This window comes from Arvicola amphibius, chromosome 10 (genome assembly GCF_903992535.2).
Source record: "Arvicola amphibius chromosome 10, mArvAmp1.2, whole genome shotgun sequence".
Classification (NCBI taxonomy): domain Eukaryota; kingdom Metazoa; phylum Chordata; class Mammalia; order Rodentia; family Cricetidae; genus Arvicola; species Arvicola amphibius.
The window spans coordinates 75,107,184-75,128,591 of NC_052056.1; the positions used below are offsets into that span (position 1 = coordinate 75,107,184).

At 39.5% G+C, this 21,408-nt stretch overlaps 1 gene segment (V, D, J or C); it reads right to left on the minus strand.

Annotated features, from left to right (window-relative positions):
- Positions 1-376: 376 nt before the first annotated feature.
- LOC119824307 lies at positions 377-928 on the minus strand. The segment is given in 2 exon segments: positions 377-720; positions 837-928. Coding segments are annotated over 2 exon segments (390 nt in total).
- Positions 929-21,408: the final 20,480 nt, after the last annotated feature.

Here is a 21,408-nt window from a genome sequence, read left to right on the forward strand (position 1 = left end):
TGGTGGGATATCAAGTCTTTTCGGTGTATGCCAAGCACTAATATATTTCATTCATACAGTATATCTCATCTAAGTTCTTTTGGGAAATTTTCACACTGAACCCAGGAGGGGATGGAACACTTTACAAGGCAATCAACATTGGATGAAGGTTCCCCTTCCCCTTCATCTTCAACAGTATTTGTTGAGAACTGTAGTGTAGGCTTGAGGTTTATCTTTTGTAGTTTGATTCCTTTGTCTCAACTATTTGGTAAAAACATGAAATAAAATTTCTGAATGAACTTTTTCATTACTTATTACTTTAATAGAGTATAAATATTACAAGGTAAAAAAGCAGAAATGATATTTTTATCACAAGCTAAGATTTATGCCTACTTCCTCATCTGCTTGTATCACTGTGAGATGCATTACTTTCCCAGATGGCACAGTAATAGTCAGCCTCATCCTCTTCTTGTAGCTGAGAGATGTGCAACTCTGCAGCATTTTTGGAGGTATCTTTGGATCCAGAGACACTATTGGTGACTCCAGGCCCAAGGTTCTTGCTTGAGTCTGAGTAGTAGCGCAGGAAAAAACGAGGAGGGCTCCCCTGCATCTGCTGGTACCAGTGAATTGCTTTCCTGACTATGCTGATGCCACTCTGCAAGGAGCAAGTAAGTCTGACTGTTGTTCCCAGCGGTGCAGAGATGGAGGGTGGCTGCGTAAGTATAGATTCAGAAAAAGAACCTGCAAAAGAAGACACCACAGTGAATAGTGGAGCTGATGAGCAAATTCTTGTGGATCTGAAACAGAATGGAACGAGTGAAGGAGTTCTCCAAAGTACTAATAGGCCCTGTCCCTACCTGTACAGTAAGATAGAAGAATAAAGACAAGAGGAGTCCAAGCCATGATAGGCAAGCACAGCTTCTTCTTAGACTAGGGTCTTCTGTCTGGGCTGTCTCATTATCTCATTGCCAGGGATCTGACAGAAGAGCATCTAGTCATGCAAATGAGTTGTCAACTCCTCCTAGTGGGTAATTCACAGCAAGCCAGGTGAAGTAAATTACATTGCCCCATGGAATATAAAGCAGGTGGTAACCTGCATGTGTTATCACACTCAGGACTATGTGCAAGGACATCTTTCAGATCTACAGCAGGACACTTGCTGATTCCTCACAAAAAGTAGAGGACTTAGTCATTGGGCCCCATGTCTACTAGGGCACATATCCTGTAGAAAGTACAGAGAGAGACTCAGTACACTCCTTTAGGTCCCAGAGCAACCACCAATTTCACAGTTGTTCACTTTATCAGTTCTGCTACTTTATTCACATTATATTTCAGGCACATGAAAGGAAAAGTACCGGGGACATGGCAATGGGTTCTAGTGAAGCCATCACTGATACATTTCTCTGATGAATGTGGACAGGCAGGTACAGCACACAGGCAGTCAAAACAGAAGAACTTGCCAACCTACACCCACCCAGGAGCTAAAGAGAAGAGAGGAAGTCACTGGGTTGCATTTTTATTATTGTCATTACTTAATGACATGAATTTAATGAAATGAAGTGACTTATATCTGGCTGAGCAAACACTTCTAAAACTTGAAGAGAAGAGGGCGTTTAGAAAGGGACATCAGTGGATCGAGAAATCAAAGGTTTTGTAGTGCTGGGAGATGAAGGAAAGATAAGGCTTGTTTTATAACATTTAATAAAAAATTTGAGAAATTTATAATTTTTTATAGGACTGGTTCTTGGATTACTCAGAGTTACGGTAGCCAAGGAGATATGATGGATGGATATCTGACATTTTTGTATCATTGTTTGGTATAGACACCAGAACTGATTTTCATGATGAAGGTTCAAGTAAGTCAGCAAAGTTAACAGAGATGGAGAGGCAGGATGATGGACTTGGAAAGATTCTTTACAATAGTAGACTAACAGATGGTAGGTGAGGTGCTGTAGTAAAGTGTAGTAGTGATCTGTGCTTAAGACACAGATATGGACAGGGTGACTGCAGAGCTCTTAGACCTGTCACTGCCCTGCAGTGAGAAAGAAACACTTCAAGAGAAAATATGTGGAGATAGATTGATCTCCACAGACATTTAGGTTTCCCCAGGTCTCCATTCCCACCTCTGCAGAGAAGTGGGTCTTCCTTCAGATATGTTTCCACAGATGCTGCCAAGACTTCCTTTTGGGAGTCAGGTTTCTGGAGCTAAGCTCACATGACAAACTGAGGCAGAGATTGGTAGACTTTCAATAGTCAAAAAGCCCTGGGAGGAATTGCTACCTAAGACTGAGTCCCTCTCCTCCTGAGCTCTGCCAAGGCAGAAGTACTATACTGTTTAGTCTTCTCAGTGACCACAGGGTGAGCACTAATGCTAGCTTCTTTGAGTGAGTGGAAGTGGCATCATACCAGAGTCCCACAGCGCCCCCTGTTAGCCAAAGGATCCAAAGTTACCAAAGTCCAGAGATCTCAGAATCTAGATGGATTTCTACTACTCAGCAGACCACTGTCTGAACACACATATCCAGAATCTCATCTCTAAATCTGAAATGGAAATCATTTGATCTGGTGTAAATGTTGTTCTATCTGGAAAAAAATCTTTGACAGTGTTACAAAAATATGCAAAAATAATAAAGAGTTATCTCATCCACAGAATAATGGCAAATACCAGATTACTTCATTGGTATGAGATTTAATGTGAAGATAAATATTTTTATTCCATACATCATTGATTATTAAGAAAATATATTCTAATTTCTGCCATATGAATTTACTACACTATAATCTCCACCTTTGGAGATTACAACATTGCAACAGCCCTTCCAACAGTAATTCTCAGTGTATACCTCTGAACTTCCAATTTTCTGTATGTGCCACAATAAAGTGCAGTCAGTCACATACATGATCAGACACTCATTTTTAATTTCCTACACACTTCTAGTATCTACATATTTATTAAGTGGATGTAGAAATTCCACAAACCGTCACTCATTCTTCTCCTACCACCCCATTCTCCCCACATCCTATCACTGTGTCTTAGATAGCAACACAAGGGGCACTCTCTACCTGGACACATACTTGTCATGCTGAGCAGGGAAGCAGGTGAGTGCACTTCATCTCCTTCCCACTCTCAAATTCTAATCCCTCAGTCTTATCCTCCTCTTCATTTTCCTGTCCCAATTAGTTTTGAAAGTAAGTCAGTCTTCTCTTGCAGCCTACTCCTAATCCCATCCCTTTGTGTCAGCCACCTACATTAGAGACAGCGTAGTCACTACAACCCTATTGGCCATGCTGGCCAGGGAAACAAGTAAGCAATCTTCAATTTTCTTCCTCTCCTCCATTTCCAAATACCTAGTCTCATGTCCAGTCAACTTATCAGGCACCTGCTGGGGAGGGATGAGCCTTTACCATCTTCCTCCATTTCCTGGGTACTCCACAGATCCAGCTGACAGACCCAATTTTCCTCCCTCCCTATGTGCTGTTCCGCCCCTTACTAATCCAGTCCATCAAATTCTTTCCTTCAAGCTCCCAATACACAAATAATTTTTATCTAGGAACCAATGGTCACATCTGGCAGAGGCTCAGAGCAATGTCTATAAAACACCACAAACACTCCAAATATCCTATGAGGGCAACAGAAACTAAGGAATAAAAAGCCCATACAACAGAGACAAGATAATATATCATCATCTAGAAATGCAAACATTTTAAACCCAGATGCATTGATACCAGTATAAGGACACAATCAAAATAGCCCCTATAGTATGTCTCTACAGGAGCTCAGTAACGTGGTAACAGTATTCTTTGAGAAATTCAATATAGCTGAAACACAAAACAAGGACTTCAAAATAGCTTCTATGAATTGGGTCAAATGACATCAAGAATACATGAAAAAAATCCATTAATGAAACCTAATGTAACGCAAACAACAGATTTGAATAAAAATAACAGTTTTTATTCATTTTTACATGTACATGTAAAAATGGCCATAAACACAATTGATGTCACAGATTCTCAAGTTGTTTCACCAAATGGACAAGAAATCATCATTCCAAACTTAGTCTATGAGTCCAGTATTACCATGATGTCAAAACCATAACAATGACTTCAATAAACACACACACACACACACACACACACGCTCAAAATGTATGAGCTCATATCTTAAAAGAACATCCACATGTACATCTGAAATGTGATTTTTTCAATGCATCAGTGAAATCTTAATCAAAAAGGAAGAGTTGTAAGCACATGACAAATGTTGCTGCAATGTAACAGAGCAGATGAAAATGATCCAAGTTCATATCATATATATGCATGTATACTTGTGTCACGGGGAATTTCCTTACTTTACAGCTAAAGTTTCAAGTCCAAAAAAAAAAAAAAACCAACAATATCAGAGTACAACATAGGAAAGCAAAATTACTAAAAAAAAAAGAACAAATTAAAAAATGAACACAAGAAGAAATCGAGGCCTCAAACACAATTAGGGAGTTCATGAATCAAAAGGAACCACAGAATATGAAACTCATGACAATATAAAGAAAACTCCCAATTTCAAGGTCTCTCAGCCTAGGTAATTCCAAGTGTAGCAGGACCAATGCTAGAGTCCAACTGCTCTCCATCCAACATGTATTTCTCTGTCACTTCAGTATGAACCCCAGCACACTGCAATGTCTTCTATGAACAGACTTCTGTCATTTCATACAGAGGTCAAGTGATGTCCCTGCCAAAGTTTGAACAGTTACAGCAGGGAGTAACCAAAGGTAGTTTCTCTGTCTATTAACAGGGACTGCATTACTTTTATCAAGGTAATGAACAAATTCTTAACAGGATGCTGCTTAAAGGACAAAGGGTATCCCTTCTGACATGCTTTCAGAGGATGGAGAAGGTATGGCAATTTAAGGAACTAGGGGAGATGACTTGGGGAAGATAAGGGTAAAGCAACTGGTTACATGAATTAGACAGACTGCTCTGCACAAAGTTACCAAATTCTTCCTGTTGCTTTCCAAAGCACTCTGTGCTATAGACCAACCATTCAGACACATGATAAAAACTTTGAGGAGTACTTTTTGTAAACAGAGAATGCTCATTCATTTCCCTGCTGCTCATATCCAAATAATCACACAGAAACTATATTAATTACAATAGTGCTTGGCAAATTCTTCAGGTGTTTTTCTAGCTACCTCCTACATTATAAAATATACCATTCCTATTTTTCTGTGCATTACCATGAGGCTAATGCCTAAGGGTAAGATTCAGGCATGTCTTCCTCCTTTGCTAGTTACATGGCATTTCCTTGACTCCACCTACTCTCTCTATATCTTTGTTCAGATTTCCTGCATGGCTTTACTCTGCTAAGTCTTTGGCTGAAATGACTTTATTCATTAGCTAATAAAAACAATACATGTACAGATGGACATCCCACATCATCTCTCCTTTTCTTTCTAATTCAAAAGGAAGGTTTTTAACTTTAACATAGTAAAATTACATATACAAACCAGTTATCAAACAAGAGTATCAGTTCATTTACATTTAACAAATTAAGGAAAATACTCTATCTGATGTGGGAGTCCCCTCTGTGTGTTGCTTGAATTGGTTAATGAATAAAGAAACTGCCTTAGCCTAATAGGACAGAACTTAGGTAGGCAGAGAAGACAGAACTTGATTCTGGGAGGAAGAAAGCAGAGTCTGAGAAATGCCATGACCCACCACCAGAGATAGACATGCTGAGACTTTGCTGGTAGGCCATGACCTCATGGTGATATACAGATTAATAGAAATATGTTTAAGTAATATTTAAGAGTTAGCAAATAAGAAGTTATAACTAATGGGCCAAACAGTTTTTTAATTAATACAGTTTTTGTATGGTTATTTGGGTGTAAGCTAGCCAGGCAGCCGGGATGAACAAACAGCCCACTCCCTGAAACCACTCTATCATCTTTCCTATCTTTGTGAGTCTAAAATTTTATATCTAATTTCTCTTTTATCATAACAAAGGAAAACTATAAATATCTATCTTTAACTCTTCAAAGATCCCAAAAGGATATATTACCTAAGTAAACAGGAAGTGCATTATAAGCAACTTCCAAAACTCTAGAATTGACAGAGACATCTTGCTGCCTTGACAGTCACTCAAAGTTCTTCTGTAACATTGGGGCATCCATCTTCAGCCTTTAGGCCCAAAATATTGGGCAGACTTTTCTATGAAGCAGGAAATTTGAATATCTATTCTACCTTGTAATTGCAAAGTTCTTCAGTTGTTTTCTTCTGTGTCCTGCAGGATGTCTGACTGTTTTTTTTTTTCTGTGAAGCAGGAATCCTTTTTTTTTCTGTGAATCAGAAACATAACTTTTGGAATGTTTAGCAGTCACTTTTATGTGGGTTCTTCATGTCCAGTTCATACAGCATATCACTAAGTAGTCAAGGCAAGAGCAGTTTCTTGCTCAAATGGCTAGCCTTGTCACGTTGAAGGCAAATTCCATAGTGAGTTTCTTCAGTTCCCACTAACCTCTCTGAAATAATTGTTGCTGCTAGAAGCAGACATGTCTCACTGTTAAGAAAAGTCCAAGTCCTTATAAGCTTTTAAATGCTATATTCTGTAGGTCTTTGAAGTCTTGAAGCTATATATTTTTCTCTGCTCCCCTACCTTCTTCTCGCCTCCCCTTCTACCCTCTCCCATGATCCCCATGCTCCCATTTTGTAACATGAAGCAATTTGTAACAAGCTGCTCATAAATCCCATTTAAGTTCAGGACCTCTCTAAAGAGCCAGAGTTTGTTCTCCCAGAATGAACCAGAAAGCCATCACTTAAAGAAGCTGCACAGTTTTTGCTATTTATGCTGAGTCAGGAAGCCTTCTCTTTAAGGAATCACACCTCTGCTCACTGCCTCCACACAGAGCCTATTTGAAAACATGTGGATACCAAGAAGCTATGCTTGACTCTGGTTTTTCGTGTCTAGAATTCCTTCCCAAGCTTTCTCAGTTTTCATGTGGATGTGGCTGCCTCACACTGGTGCTAGTGGCTGCTCATTATTTCCTTGCTAGCCAGACACAGAAATTATAATTTTTATAACACTACTTGGCTAATAGTTTGGGCCTTTGTCTAGCTAGCTCTTACTTCTTATATTAACCCATTTCTATTCATCTGTATATCATCACAAGTTTATTACCTACTGGTTCCTGCATGTCCTTCTTCTTTGACAGTTACATGGCATCTCCTTGATTCTTCTTATTCTTTCTCTATGTCTCTGTTCAGATTTCCTGTCTGGCTTTATTCTGCTAAGTCACTGGCCAAAGAAGCATTATTTATAAGTCAATAAAAAGCAACACATATGCAGAAGAACACCCCATACCCCCTTTTTTTAGTCTTTGGTAAGCCCCATATTATGAAAGATTACAGACTCAGGCACTCCAAGCTGTCCTAGACTAGTGACTTGGGTCTTGATTAGTTGTAATGTGAACCTACAAGCTGCTTCAATGACTTTTTCACTATGAACATAAATTCTCTAAGAACCCACTACTACAGACATCATCACCACCATGTTCCTGACAATCAATTCCATTATCTTAAAAACTCATGGAGATGAGTATCTAAAAGATGGTAGTCTGCCTTTGACACTACAATGCTGTGAAATGTCCTTTATTATTATTATTATTTTTTTTTGGTTTTTCGAGACAGGGTTTCTCTGCAGCTTTTTTAGAGCCTGTCCTGGAACTAGCTCTTGTAGACCAGGCTGGCCTCGAACTCACAGAGATCCGCCTGCCTCTGCCTCCCAAGTGCTGGGATTAAAGGCGTGCGCCACCACCGCCCGGCTGAAATGTCCTTTATTGATATGAAATATTTTTTTCATTTTGGGAAGATGAGATATGGCAAGTCAGGAAGATACTTAACCAGACAGGTAAAGTTTTAAACTCATCAAAGTTTAGGGAATATAATAGAATAGAGGCGAGGATATATTCAAATTATACACCATAGCAAAATTGCTTATTTTCTACACCTATTTTATACTAGCAAAGAATTTAAAATCAGAAAAACTAATTTTAAACTATCAACGAATCACAATTAAAAATAGAATTATGTGTGCTACAAAACAAGAGACTAAGATAGAAGCAAAAATTAATCCAAAAACCAATCAAAAGATATAGATCAAAACCAAGAAACTAGGAAAGAAACCCAAACTTTTGAGTTCAAACTTTATTTACTATGTCATTTTCCACATGATTAATAATATCAAAATCTACATTATCCAATATCTGTGTAAAAACTCTCTGCAGCCAACCAAGCAACACCTTCTATACAGTGTGAAAACATGACCTAGTCCCAGTCAGTGCCTTCAATGGACAGGTATTACAAGTCCTCACAATGACTACAGTGAAGTCTTTGCCATCAATGAACAAATCATACTATTAATAATCAAAATAATTATTTTTTTTCACTTTGTATCTGGCCTCTTTAGTCAAATGAACTCACATGTCAAATTTAAATAGAAATAGAAATTCAATGATAGTCAGAATCACAGAGGCAACCACAGAAATGGAGCCACTTTTGCTGCAGAGGAAGATCTGCCATACTTCTGGTTTTCTCAGCCCTATAAAGCCACAATTTAGAATCTTGGTTACCTTCCACAACTAGATGATGAGAACCTATTGATGAAGACATCACACATATTGTTGGAAGATATAGAGAAAATAAGATGAAAACTTCCTCCATGCTGGTTGGCTTTCATAGTACCAGAAGATACTGCACAAGCTTCTGGAGGAGAAAAGGCTCCAGCAGTCTCACATAGCTTTGAATCTCTTAGGCTAGATATGTTCTCTTGTGCTCAGTGACTGTTATGGGAACAACTGTCTACTCTCTGACTAGATTTGAGTCCTACGTCACAGGAGAGAACCCATGTATGGTACCATAAATCTGGTCAAAATAATATGCTTATAGAAATAATAGGTCCTAGTTTGGAACTTAATACTGTTGTCTAGTTAAATGGACATAGCACCAAAGTTCCTCCTAAAGATTTCTATTTATACCCATAGACCAATACTACTATCAGCCTTAATGAGAAAAGGCCTCTCTTTGCAATGAACAATGGTAAATACCAAGACCCAAGGCTTCACATGGTTCTGAAAATCAATGATGGTTGAGTTCTCAGCCTTCAACAAGGTTCATACCAGCTCCACTGAACTCAGAAACCACTGTGGCAGATGGGCAGAGAGATTATAAGAAAGGAGAGGGTCTGCACAATGCCATCTCTGGGCACAACACAGCCCTTTGTGATCTTTTGAGGCCATAGCAGCTGTAGTTACCTGAACCAGACCTACACAATACTGAGCTTGTTGCCAGTCAGTATGAAGAGTAGAGGGGCCTGTGGACCACACAAACACACACACATACAAATACAGGCACACACAGACACACATAGACACAAGATATACACACACACCATCTGTAGTGTTGGCTACTGAAAAATCTAGGTGAGGATACATGATTCTCTTCCGCTGTGTGCCCAGTGGTGCGCCCACCAAGTTCTGATGCTCAGTTTCAACTAATAGTCACACAGATGGCCCTGTTTAAACTCAGTGGGTCACAAAACAAAACTAAAAGATACAAATGGGGGAAATGGATTTGTAGTGGGGGACACTGATGAGGTAGGAGGTATTAAAATGCATTCTATACATGAACTAAATTTTCAAAGGATAAATTTAATTAATAAAAGAAAGAACCTACCATTCACCAAAGTGGGAGGCATACTGAAGATCCTTCTTCTTAACGCGGAAACTGCAAAAAAGGACAACTACAGTGCAGCTGTGAGACTGTTATCTGCCACGCAAAGATTCCAAGTTCAAGACAAGCCTCAGCCACTTGGAAAGTAACAAGACAGCCTGAGCTACATAACAAAACCCAGTCTTGACAACAAACAGAGGGAGCAGAAAAAAAGGAATATCCGGTTTAATATCATCCCAGGTTGGCAATTTCTGAGGTTACATAAATCTCTTCCATGAAAAGCCTCAATATACAGGGGGGGTTGGGGCTCAGCAGGATGGCTCATTGCTAAAAGAATCTTGCCACCAAGTCTGATGACCTCAGTTTGATTCCAGAGACCCACATGGTGAAAGAGAAAACTGACATCCACAAGGCATCTTATGACACACACACACACAGAGAGAGAGAGAGAGAGAGAGAGAGAGAGAGAGAGGAAATGATAGATAGACAGATGATAGACAGATACAAAGAAAGAAAGGTAGGTAGGTAAGCAGATAGATAGATAGATAGATAGATAGATAGATAGATAGATAGATAGATAGATGGGGAGTATGTTGTATTTTAGAAAATAAAGGGCCTATTTCATACTATTTCACAGGAATTTCCAAATCAAAACAGAAAAGATCAGTTTTCCAAGGTTGAAGGTAACCCATGGTGGTGACACTCTTAGAGTTTCCATCTCAGTTCCCCATAAGTCTGAGGCTCTGTGTGAAATAGTTGTCATAGCCAGACAGACAGTAGTAGTCAGCTTCATCCTCAGCCTGCAACCCAGAGATAGTTAGGGTGGCAGAGTTGGAGGAGCTGTCCTTGGAGCCAGAGAACCGATCCGGAGTCCCAGAGGGTCTTAGGTCATATCTGTAGATGAGCAGGCTGGGTGTGTTTGCTGAACGCTGAAGATACCAGGATACAGAATTGCTATCGATGCTGCCACTGCTGCGGGTACAGGAGATGGTGATCTTCTGTCCTAAAGATCCCGACAGTGATTGGGGCTGGGTGTACACAACCTCAGCCCAAGACACTGTGAGGATAGAATGAAACAGAGAATCAGTGAGGACAAGATAAAACCCAATTTTAGGGGACAGGTGTAAGCTATCATTTCTCCTGTTCACACCCCCAGAATAACATGTAAACAGCCACCTGTATAGTGAGCCAGGAAAGTGAAGAGAACTGGAGCCCAGGTCATGGTGGAGACACAAGGAATTTCTCCTGGAGTCACACAACCTAGTGAGAGATTGTCACTTCTTATCTGTCCCTGTCATCTGAGAGGATTTTGCTATGCAAATATATCCAATCCCAGAAGATGTGGAAGCCCCTCCTTCAACATTAGAATGGGCTCAGCTGAGAAAGAAGTAAGCTAAAGAGAATTTGTGTTTTCACGCACAGGAAATACTTCCGGACAAAGAGATATCAGCTGAGAGGTTGACCAAACTAAACAAGTGTGTGGCTGGCAGTGCCCTCTGGTGGCTGGAGAAGACATGATCCTGGGCAGGTGCCATTGCTCAAGATTTCCATCCTCCCCCCAAAATATCTCTGACTGTTATAATCCTGTGCCTCCCCTGACTTGAGGGGAGGAGACTCTGCAAAACAACCTGTGCTTTCTGTATAACTAGACCTTCCTACCTATCCAGGTGCACCAAGAGCTACTACTCTTTGCAGTGTTCTGGTTCCTTTTTTGGTTACTGTGTGTGTGTGGCACATACCAGAAAAAAACATGAACTCTGTTCTCACAAGTTGCAGTAGATGATAAGATATTGGAAGATGATGAAATTGAGTCTACAACCTCCAAATAGAGGCACCAAATAAGCATCTACAGATAAAGCAATTATCTCCAAGAGAAATCTAGAATACATTTTATGAACTTTGCACAAACTATATTACAAAAACCAACCTGAATCCAAATGGGTAGAAAAACTGAGTTGATTTCAGGTATGATGTCTACTATGCCTTATATTTTGAAAGGAATCCTCAAGTCTCTTTCCCTGAAGAGAGATTTACATCACAATGTATATACCCTGACTTGAAGATTCCCCCAGACAGATTGGATTTTCATCTACATTTGAATGTTAATCAAAATGACTGTCATCCCAAAGTTCCCTACACCACAATAAACAGATAATTTTAATCATCACTGAAGATTTTCTTCTGGGTGACAAGTTACAGCATTTTAATGTAGCTTTGAGGGCTGAAATACAGACAACTATGAGTAGAAATCTCTTCACATATATTGTTTCCTCTACCTCTCTCATACTAAGAAGCATCCATGACTTTTATCTTCAGTGATTATACCTTTATGAAATGCATTTATAAAGAGTTTAATATAGAAATGTGTATCAAAACTACTTTGAGATTTCATCTTATACCACATAGAATGGTCAATATCAACTGTAGTGAGGGGCTATGGGCTGCTTTCCTGCAGCCCTGCTCCTGATCGCCGGCTAGCTTGTGCCCCCAAATAACGACACACAAATTGTATTCTTTTAAATACTGCCTGGCCCATTATTTCCAGCCTCTTACTCACATCTTGATTAACCCATATCTAATAATCTGTGCAGCACCACAAAGTGGTGCCTTACCAGGTAGATTCTAGCGTACGTCCATCTTGGGCTGGAGCTTCATTGCATCTGGCATCTCTCTCAGCAGAGGCACGGTGGTCTGACTAACTTAGGAGAGGCGTGGCATCTGACTGAGCCATCTACCTCACTTCCTTCTTCCTGTTCTGTCTACTCCACCCACCTAAGGGGCGGTCTATCAAATGGGCCAGGCAGTTTCTTTATTAGCCAATGAAATCAACTCAAACAGAAGACTCTCCCACATCAATCAACGAAACAAGTGACAGCTCATAGTGGCCAGAATGTAGAATAATGGGAGCATTAATCCACTGCTGATGGGAATTAAAAATTGTATAGTCATTCTGGAAATCACCATGGTAGTTATTTAGGAAGCTTGGAATAGATCTAACTCAGGATCCAAGTATACCACCCTTGTTCATATGCCCAAAGTGCTTTTTATATTATTATACAGAAACTTGCTCAGCCGTGTTTATTGTTGCTCCATATATAATACCCAGAAATGGGAAACAGCCTCAGTGTCTTTCAACAGATGAATGGAAGCAATCCCTGACAGTACTCAAGAGTCCAAGAACTAGAGATCATATAGGCCAGGGACCTAAGAGAAAATGAAATACTACTGTTCTGCCAAAGAAACACAGCATTTATATGACATCTAATGATCTTCTGTTATTTCATCTATCAGCATATAACTCAGTCATTATTATAGCAGAACCTTCCTCCTGCACTAAATGAGAACAAATACAGAGACCCACAACTAAACTATATTCAGAGAGTGAGGGAACTTGGAACACACTCTAACTGGAGGTTTCTCTCCTGTCCACCTGTTCCCAAATAACCACTCTGAAGTTTAATATTAATTGCAAACTGTTTGACTGATGGCTGAGGCTTGTTACTAACTTGTTTTTGCATCCTAAATTAACCCATTTCTATTAATCTATGGATTGCCATGTGGTTGTTGCATTACCTCACATCTTGCTTCTCTAGCAGCCGCTGACATCTCCCAGATTCAGCCTTATTTTTCCCACTAACTTTGCTTTGAATGTCCTGCCTGGTTTTATTCTGCCTGGCTATTGACCAAACCAGCTTCTTTATTAACCAAAGGTAATAAGACATATTCACAGCATACAGAAGTGCATCCCACATCAACATACAGTTATAAATGGTGTGTCTCCATCAAAACCTTTCTCTGTGGTCTCAGGGAAGCCTTCACCATAAGAGGCAGTAAGAATGTAAGAGGTAGAATGGACAGAAACAAAGACTTCTAAATACAACACAACCAACACACATATGAACTCTGTGGCAGAGACCATGGCAGTATGTACATGGCCTGCTCAGGATTAAGCCAGATGGGGCCTTAATGCTCAGAGGATAAGGAACACAAACCCCATCCAGAACCCAAAAACTATCCCCAAATGATTACCACTCACATATGAAAAATTGATTATTTTTTCCTGGGAGTCTCACTAGGGATTCAAACCACACTTAAGGCCAATCATCATACCCAGCAGTAGGTGACAAGCACAATATAAATTTAATGGCATCTTTGCATGTTCTTTTTGCTGTAATGTTATATCAGACCATAATTTTTAACTTTCTGTATATACTATGGGTTCTAGTTTTGTGTTTTAATGAGACTCTGGTAAATATATATATATATGTGTGTGTGTGTGTGTGTGTGTGTGTGTGTCTAAGCCTATATGTTGTTACTTTTTATTAATTTTTAAAATTTATTTTACATACCAACCACAGTTTCCTCTCCCTCCTCTCCTCCCATACCCTGCCCTCATCTACTTTCTACTCCCATCCACTCCTCAAAAAGGGTAAGGCCTCCCATGGGAGTCAACAAAGCATGGCATATAAAGTTGAGGCAGGACTAAGTTCCTCCCCCTGCATCAAGACTGAGCAAGGCATCCCACCATAGGCAGTAGGTTCCAAGAAGGCAGCTCATGCACCAGGAATAGGTCCTGGTCCTACTGCTAGAGGTCCCACAAACTTTCCAAGCTACACAACTGTCACCCACATGCAGAGGGCCTATGTCAGTCCCATGCAGTATCCCTGTTGATTTAGAGTCCTAGACTTCACATGACCTCAGGTCAGTTGTCTCTGTGTGTTTCTCCATCATGTTCTTGACCCCCCCAGCTCACATAATCCCTTCTCCTCCTCTTCAACTAGACTCCCAGAGCTTAGTCCAGTACTTGACTCTGGATCTCTGCATCTGCTTCCATCAGCTACTAGTTGAAGGTTAATGATGACAATTATAGTAGTTACCAATCTGATTACAGGAGAGAGCCAGTTCAAGCACCCTCTCCACTATTGCTAAGAAACTTACCTGGGGTCATTCTTGTGTATACCAGGGAGTTTACATAGTACTGGGCTTCTCCATAATCCCATAATGACCATGCTATCAAGATATCTCTCTCATTGCTCTCCTTCTCCATCCTTCCAACAACTTTACCATCCTGATCCCTCATGTACCCATCACCCAGTCCCTCCCCTCTACCCATACACCCAGTTTTCCCAAGAGATAGCATCTATTTCCCATTCCCATGGCTATCCACCCATCACTCTTAGGGTCCTCCTTGCTACCTAGCTTCTCTAGGGCTATGTATTGTAGCTTGGTCATCCTTTGCTTTACATCTAATATCTACTTATAAGTGAGTACATACAATGTTTGTCTTTCCAGGTCTAGGTTATTTCACTGAAGATTTTTTTCTAGTTCCATCCACTTGCCTGCAAATTTCAAGAGATCATTGCTTTTTACTGCTGAATAATACTCTGTTGAGTATATATATGACATATTTTTATCCATTCTTTGGTTGAGGGGCATCTAGTCTGTTTCCAGGTTCTGGCTGTTATTAATATTAATGCTATGAACATGGTTGAGTGTAGTGTGGAGATCGGCAGGCTGGCTTTTCGTCCTGCCTGGATCCCACATGGATAGCTTATGCCCCAAAACAATTACACGGAAACTGTATTCTTTTAAATACTGCCTGGCCCATTATTTTCAGGCTCTTACTCACATCTTGACTAACCCATATCTAATAATCTGTGTAGCACCACAAAGTGGTGCCTTACCAGGTAGATTCTAGTGTGCGTCCATCTTGGGCTGGAGCTTCATCGCATCTGGCTTCTCTCTGAGGAGAGGCATGGCGGTCTGTCTAACTTAGGAGAGGCGTAGCATCTGACTGAGCCATCTACCTCACTTCCTTCTTCCTGTTCTGTCTACTCCGCCCACCTAAAGGCTGGCCAATCAAATGGGCCAGGCAGTTTCTTTATTAGCCAATGGGAGTCCTCCATCATTTCCCCTTTTTCTGTTTAAACAAAAAAGAAAGGCTTTAACTTTAACATAGTAAAATTACATATAACAAAACAGTTATCATGCAAAAATTACAGCTACAATATTTATATCTACTTTATCTTTTATCATAACAAGGGAAAACAACTATAACTATCTATCTATTCTTCAGCTCCATCAATGACTCCAGAAGGACACAATATTAACTAAATAAATAAGAAATATGCAATTTCCAAACTCTAGAAATGATAGAGACATCTCGCTGCCTGGACAGTCACCCAAAGTTCTTTTGTATTGTTGGGGCATCTGTCTTCGGCCTATAGGCCCACAGTATCCAATAGACTTTCCCATGAAGCAGGAAATTTCAACGACAGTTCAGTCACTATCTGCTGTGTCCTGTAGAATGTCTCGCAGACTCTTTCTTGAATCAGGAACCCCGAAAGATCATCTCACATTTAGGCAAGTTCAGCAGTCCTCTCTCTAAGGGTTCTCTGTGTCCAGTTTATGCAATAGTCCAGGCAAGAGCAGTTTCTTGCCCAAATGGCTATCAAACTCCATAGGATCCTCTTCGATGCCCATCATCTTCTTGAAGTAGATTGGTGCTGCCAGGAGCAGACATGTCTCATTGTCATGAAAAGCCCTAAGTTATTAAAACATCTAAAATGTGATATTCTGTAGTCTTTGAAAGATATGAAGAATGCCTATTTAACTTAAATATATCTCTATATATCTAGAAAATCTAACTAACATAACTACAAGTTTTACTATTATTGATGACTATCCATTAACAACCTCTATACATTACATTTTTTAAATGAACTACATAATCACAATACCTTAATCAGTATCAGAAATACATATACATATAACAAAATTGTATCACTAAAGCAAAATCCATATCAATGCAAATTATTCATATCTATATCATATCCCCCTTTAAATGTAAAAGAACATTTATAAACAATATTTGGGAATATGGGCACAGTTATTTCTCTCCAAACTGCTTCCTGCTGAATGGGGACGCTGTTAATCAGATCTTTCATAATGTAACCTGTGTGCCAGGTTCATCTTAGTCATCAGTTGAGCGAAGTGATTTTTTGAGGGTATTCATAGCAACCTTTCAGGAGGGCGTGGTCTATCATACCATATTGGGAAAGAAGCAATCCATAAGGTCTCATTTTCTGTAAAAACAAAAAAAGAATCTCTTTTCCAAAGTATCATATCCTTAGATCCAAATTCTAAAGTCAAGGTATTTTCAAGATATCTTTCTTGGATTAGTTCAGCAGCATTTGTAAACAAATATCTTTTAGCAGCTGTTGCTCCTTCCTCAGCATTCAAACAATTCAAAAAGAGCATAATAGCATACAGTATCAAGATTCTCTGTGTATTTTCCATCTTTGTGAGGCTTTATTTTAACCTCTATTTCGTTTATTTTTACTTTTATTTTTTGAGACAGGTTCTCTGTATATCTTTGTCCTGGAATAACTCTGTAGACCAGGCTGTCCTTGAACTCTCTCTGCCTCCCCAGTGCTGGGATTAAAGGTGTGTGCTACAACACCTTGAACTCACAGAGATCTTTCCGTCTCTGCCTCCCAGGCATTCGGATTAAAGGTGTGTCCTGCCACACCTTGAAGTCACAGAGGTCAATCTACCTCTGCCTCCCAAGTGTTGGGATTAAAGGTGTATACCACCACAACAAACTACTTCCTTTTTCTTTCTTTCTTTCTCTTTTTTTTAACTGTAAGAACTTTAACTTTTAGCCTGCATGTACTTTTAACTCACTGCAAACCATTTAGAGGTTTTCTTTGTCTTTGAATCTCTCTTTACTGTATATCTCTCTTTTTCTGACCACACGAGTCTTTAATTTACCAAGCAATATAGGTAGGATTAAAGCCGTGGCTTTAACAGCAAGATCCAGCCCATTCCTTAGCTTTCCAGCCTCATGGCAGAGGTACCGGCTATAGCCTTGTTTATCACCACAACTCTGTGGCGGTTCAAGGTCCCTGCCAGCAAGCCAGCTACAACAGTATTAAACAACAATCAAAAGCTCCATAGTCAAGACCGCCTGCTTGAAAGAGTCAGAGTTTGTCCTGGCAGTACAGACCAGAATGCCAGCATTTTAAAACAGCACAACTTTTTTCCTGCTACGGCTGAAAGCAAACAAGCATGCAGTCAGCTTTTATCAACGTCATTTAAGTGTTTTGTAGCAGAACCTCTTAAAAGAGCTGCAATGTTTTGCAGCTGAAGCTGAGTCAGGAAGCCTCTCTTAGATGAGAGTGCTTGCTTGCCAGACCCGAAAAATAGAGCTTTACTCTATTCTTTCCCAAGCTTTCTCAAGCTTTCTGTGGATTCGGTTATCCACGTGGGCGCCATTCTGTAGTGTGGAGATCGGCAGGCTGGCTTTTCGTCCTGCCTGGATCCCACATGGATAGCTTATGCCCCAAAACAATTACACGGAAACTGTATTCTTTTAAATACTGCCTGGCCCATTATTTTCAGGCTCTTACTCACATCTTGACTAACCCATATCTAATAATCTGTGTAGCACCACAAAGTGGTGCCTTACCAGGTAGATTCTAGTGTGCGTCCATCTTGGGCTGGAGCTTCATCGCATCTGGCTTCTCTCTGAGGAGAGGCATGGCGGTCTGTCTAACTTAGGAGAGGCGTAGCATCTGACTGAGCCATCTACCTCACTTCCTTCTTCCTGTTCTGTCTACTCCGCCCACCTAAAGGCTGGCCAATCAAATGGGCCAGGCAGTTTCTTTATTAGCCAATGGGAGTCCTCCATCAGTTGAGCCAGTGTCCTTGTGGTATGATTGAGCATCCTTTGGGTATATGCCCAAGAGTGGTATAGTTGAGTCTTGAGGTAGGTTGATTTTCCTGAAGAATGACTATATTGATTGAAAGCAGTGGTACAATTTCCCCTCCCACCAGCAATGAAGGAACATTTTCCTTGCTCTACATCCTCTCCAACATAAAATGTCATAAGTAATGCTCACGAGGTCCCATTTAGTAATTGTCTACCTCAGTGTCTGTGTTACTGATTTTATAATCAGGAAGTAATCTCCAGTGCCAATGTGTTCAAGGCTACTTCCCACTTTTTCTATCAGGTTCAGTGTAACTGGATTTGTGTCAAGGTCTTGATCCACTTGGTCTTGAGTTTTGTGCATGATGATAGGTATGAATCTATTTGCATTTTTCTACATGTCAACATCCAGTTACACCAGCACCATTTGCTGAACATGCTTTTATATTCATTGTACAATTTCAGCCTCTTTGTCAAAAATCAGGTGTTCATAGGCGTGTTGATTTATGTCAGGGTCTTCAATTCGATTCCATTGATCCATACATCTGTTTTTATGCTAATACCAAGCTGTTTTTATGACTGGAGTTCTGTAGCAGAGATTGAAGTCACAGGTGGTGATACCTCTGGAAGTTCCTTGAGTATACAGGATTGTTTGACCTATACTATGTTTTTTGTTTTTCCATATTAAGCTGAGTATTGTTCTTTTGAGGTCTGTGAAGAATTGTGTTAGGGTTTCAATGGGGATTTTACTGAATCTGCAGATTGCTTTTGGTAAAATTACCATTTTACCAAAATATGTCAATCCTAACTATTCATGCACATGGGAGATCTTTTCATTTTCTGGTATCTTCTTCAATTTCTTTCTTCCAAGACTTAAAGTTATTGTCATCTTGATATTTCACGTTTGATTAGAGTTACTGCAAGATATTATATATTATTTGTGGCTATTGTTAAGGGTGTTGTTTCTCTGATTTCTTTCTCAGTCCATTTATCAATTGTAGGCAGTCTACTGATTTTTTTAGTTAACCTTGTACCCTACTACATCACTGAAGGTGTTCATTAGTTATAGGAGTTCCCTGGTGGAATTCTGGAGCTCACTTGTGTATACTCTTATAACATCTGCTGTTAAGTCTCTGGTATAGGAATTCTTTATTCTCTTCATGTAGACACTTACTGCTATGAACACAGCTTATATTGTAGTTTATCAGGTGGTTTTTACTTTCCTTCCTTTTTGTTTTTTTTTTAATTTTGTTTTCTTCTTTTTAGAGCATTTGGTTGTTGTATTGGATTTTTGTTTATTTCTTTGAAAATGAACCTAAAATTGATTGGGTAGGGGTGAGGTGAGTATCTGGAAGGATTTGGAGAAGTGAAAGAAAATGACCAAAATACATTAAATTTAGAAATTATTTTAAGTAATAAAAATGAAAAAAAATCATTATCATGGTCTGTAGAGATGGCTCAGTGGTGGAAAACTGGCTGCTCATTCAGAGGATCTGGGTTCAAGTCCAAGAACCCATGTGGAAGATCCCAACATTTCATAACTCCAGTTGCAGAGGACCTAATGTCCTCTGTGGGCACTGCACATATGATATGTGCTGCAGAGACATTGATGCTGCCAAAAAATAAACATAGACACATAAATATAAAAATAAATCTATTTTTTGGAAATTGGTGTGGACGCTTCCCCAATTGCCTAAATCAGATATATTATACAATTGTGCTATTTCAGCTTTTTCAAATGTTGAAAGGACTTTCTATCCCACTGTAGATATACTTGTTCAGCCACGGTCATCATCATTCTACTCATAATAGCAAAGAAATGGAAGTGTCTTAGTTTTCCTTCAACTACTTAGTGGATGATGAAAATGTGGTATAATTATACAATTTTATTCAGATATAAAAAATAAAATATACAAATAAATAGATGGAACTGGAAAATACTGTGCTTAGTGAGATTAACCAGGTTCAGAAAGAGAAATGTCTTATGTTTCCCCTTATCTGTGCATCCTAAATCCAAATCTCCTTTCTTTGAATTAACACCCTTGAATAACCATAAAACCAGGAAAGCAGAAATGGAGCATTGTAGAAAGAGGAGATGTAGCTTTACAGAGAGAAATAACAGGTTATGGGTGCTACAAAAGAAAAAATGCAAGTGGCAGGGCTTGGCTACAAAAGATGAAGGGAGTAATTTGTAGAAAGAGAGAATGGGAGGGAGGAATACATACTGAGAGAAAAGGGACAGGGAGATGAACGCACAGGGAGAATGCAAGGTCATAAGTTATATTAAGGATGTTTGGGAAAGTACAGCGAAAACTATCAGTTTATATTCTTACTTTAAAATACATATCATTGATCTGGAAGCTGCCTCCCTGTGGGATAGTCCTCATATAAATAAATAAATATAATGCACAAGGGTAACATATTATCAATTGTCCTACCCAGATATAAAGGTTGAAAACTACACAAATGGCCATCCCTAACAGTGCTATAGAGGCACATGCATTTTGGGGAGAGCCAACACCTATCAGATTGGACCTAAAACATGCTTGACTGTAGGAAACTCATGCATTGCACTTTAAACTGATCCAAGAACCCATGGCCAGGCACTTCATGGGTCCTAGAGGCAAAACTGCCACTATCCGCCATGACAAACTAAAGTTTTCGGTTTTGTTTTTAATTGAGTATTTACATGGCCTTCATAGTACAGTAAATCTGGATTCACTGAGGGTAGCTGAAAGTGTTCCTTATACTTCAATTTTTATTGATAACTTGAGAAATACTGACTGTAGTTCTTCCTTTAAAATCTGTTAAAATTCTGATGTGGACGCAACTGGATCCATGGTTTTCATAGTTGTAAAACTCTGGTGATGTTTCAATTTCCTTATTTTGAAAGACCTGATTTACTTGTAGAACCATTCTTGGTTTAATTTCTGCAATTCAAATATATCTAGAACTTTATCCATTTCAGGTAGCCACTACAGAAATTTTATATTGATTTTTTT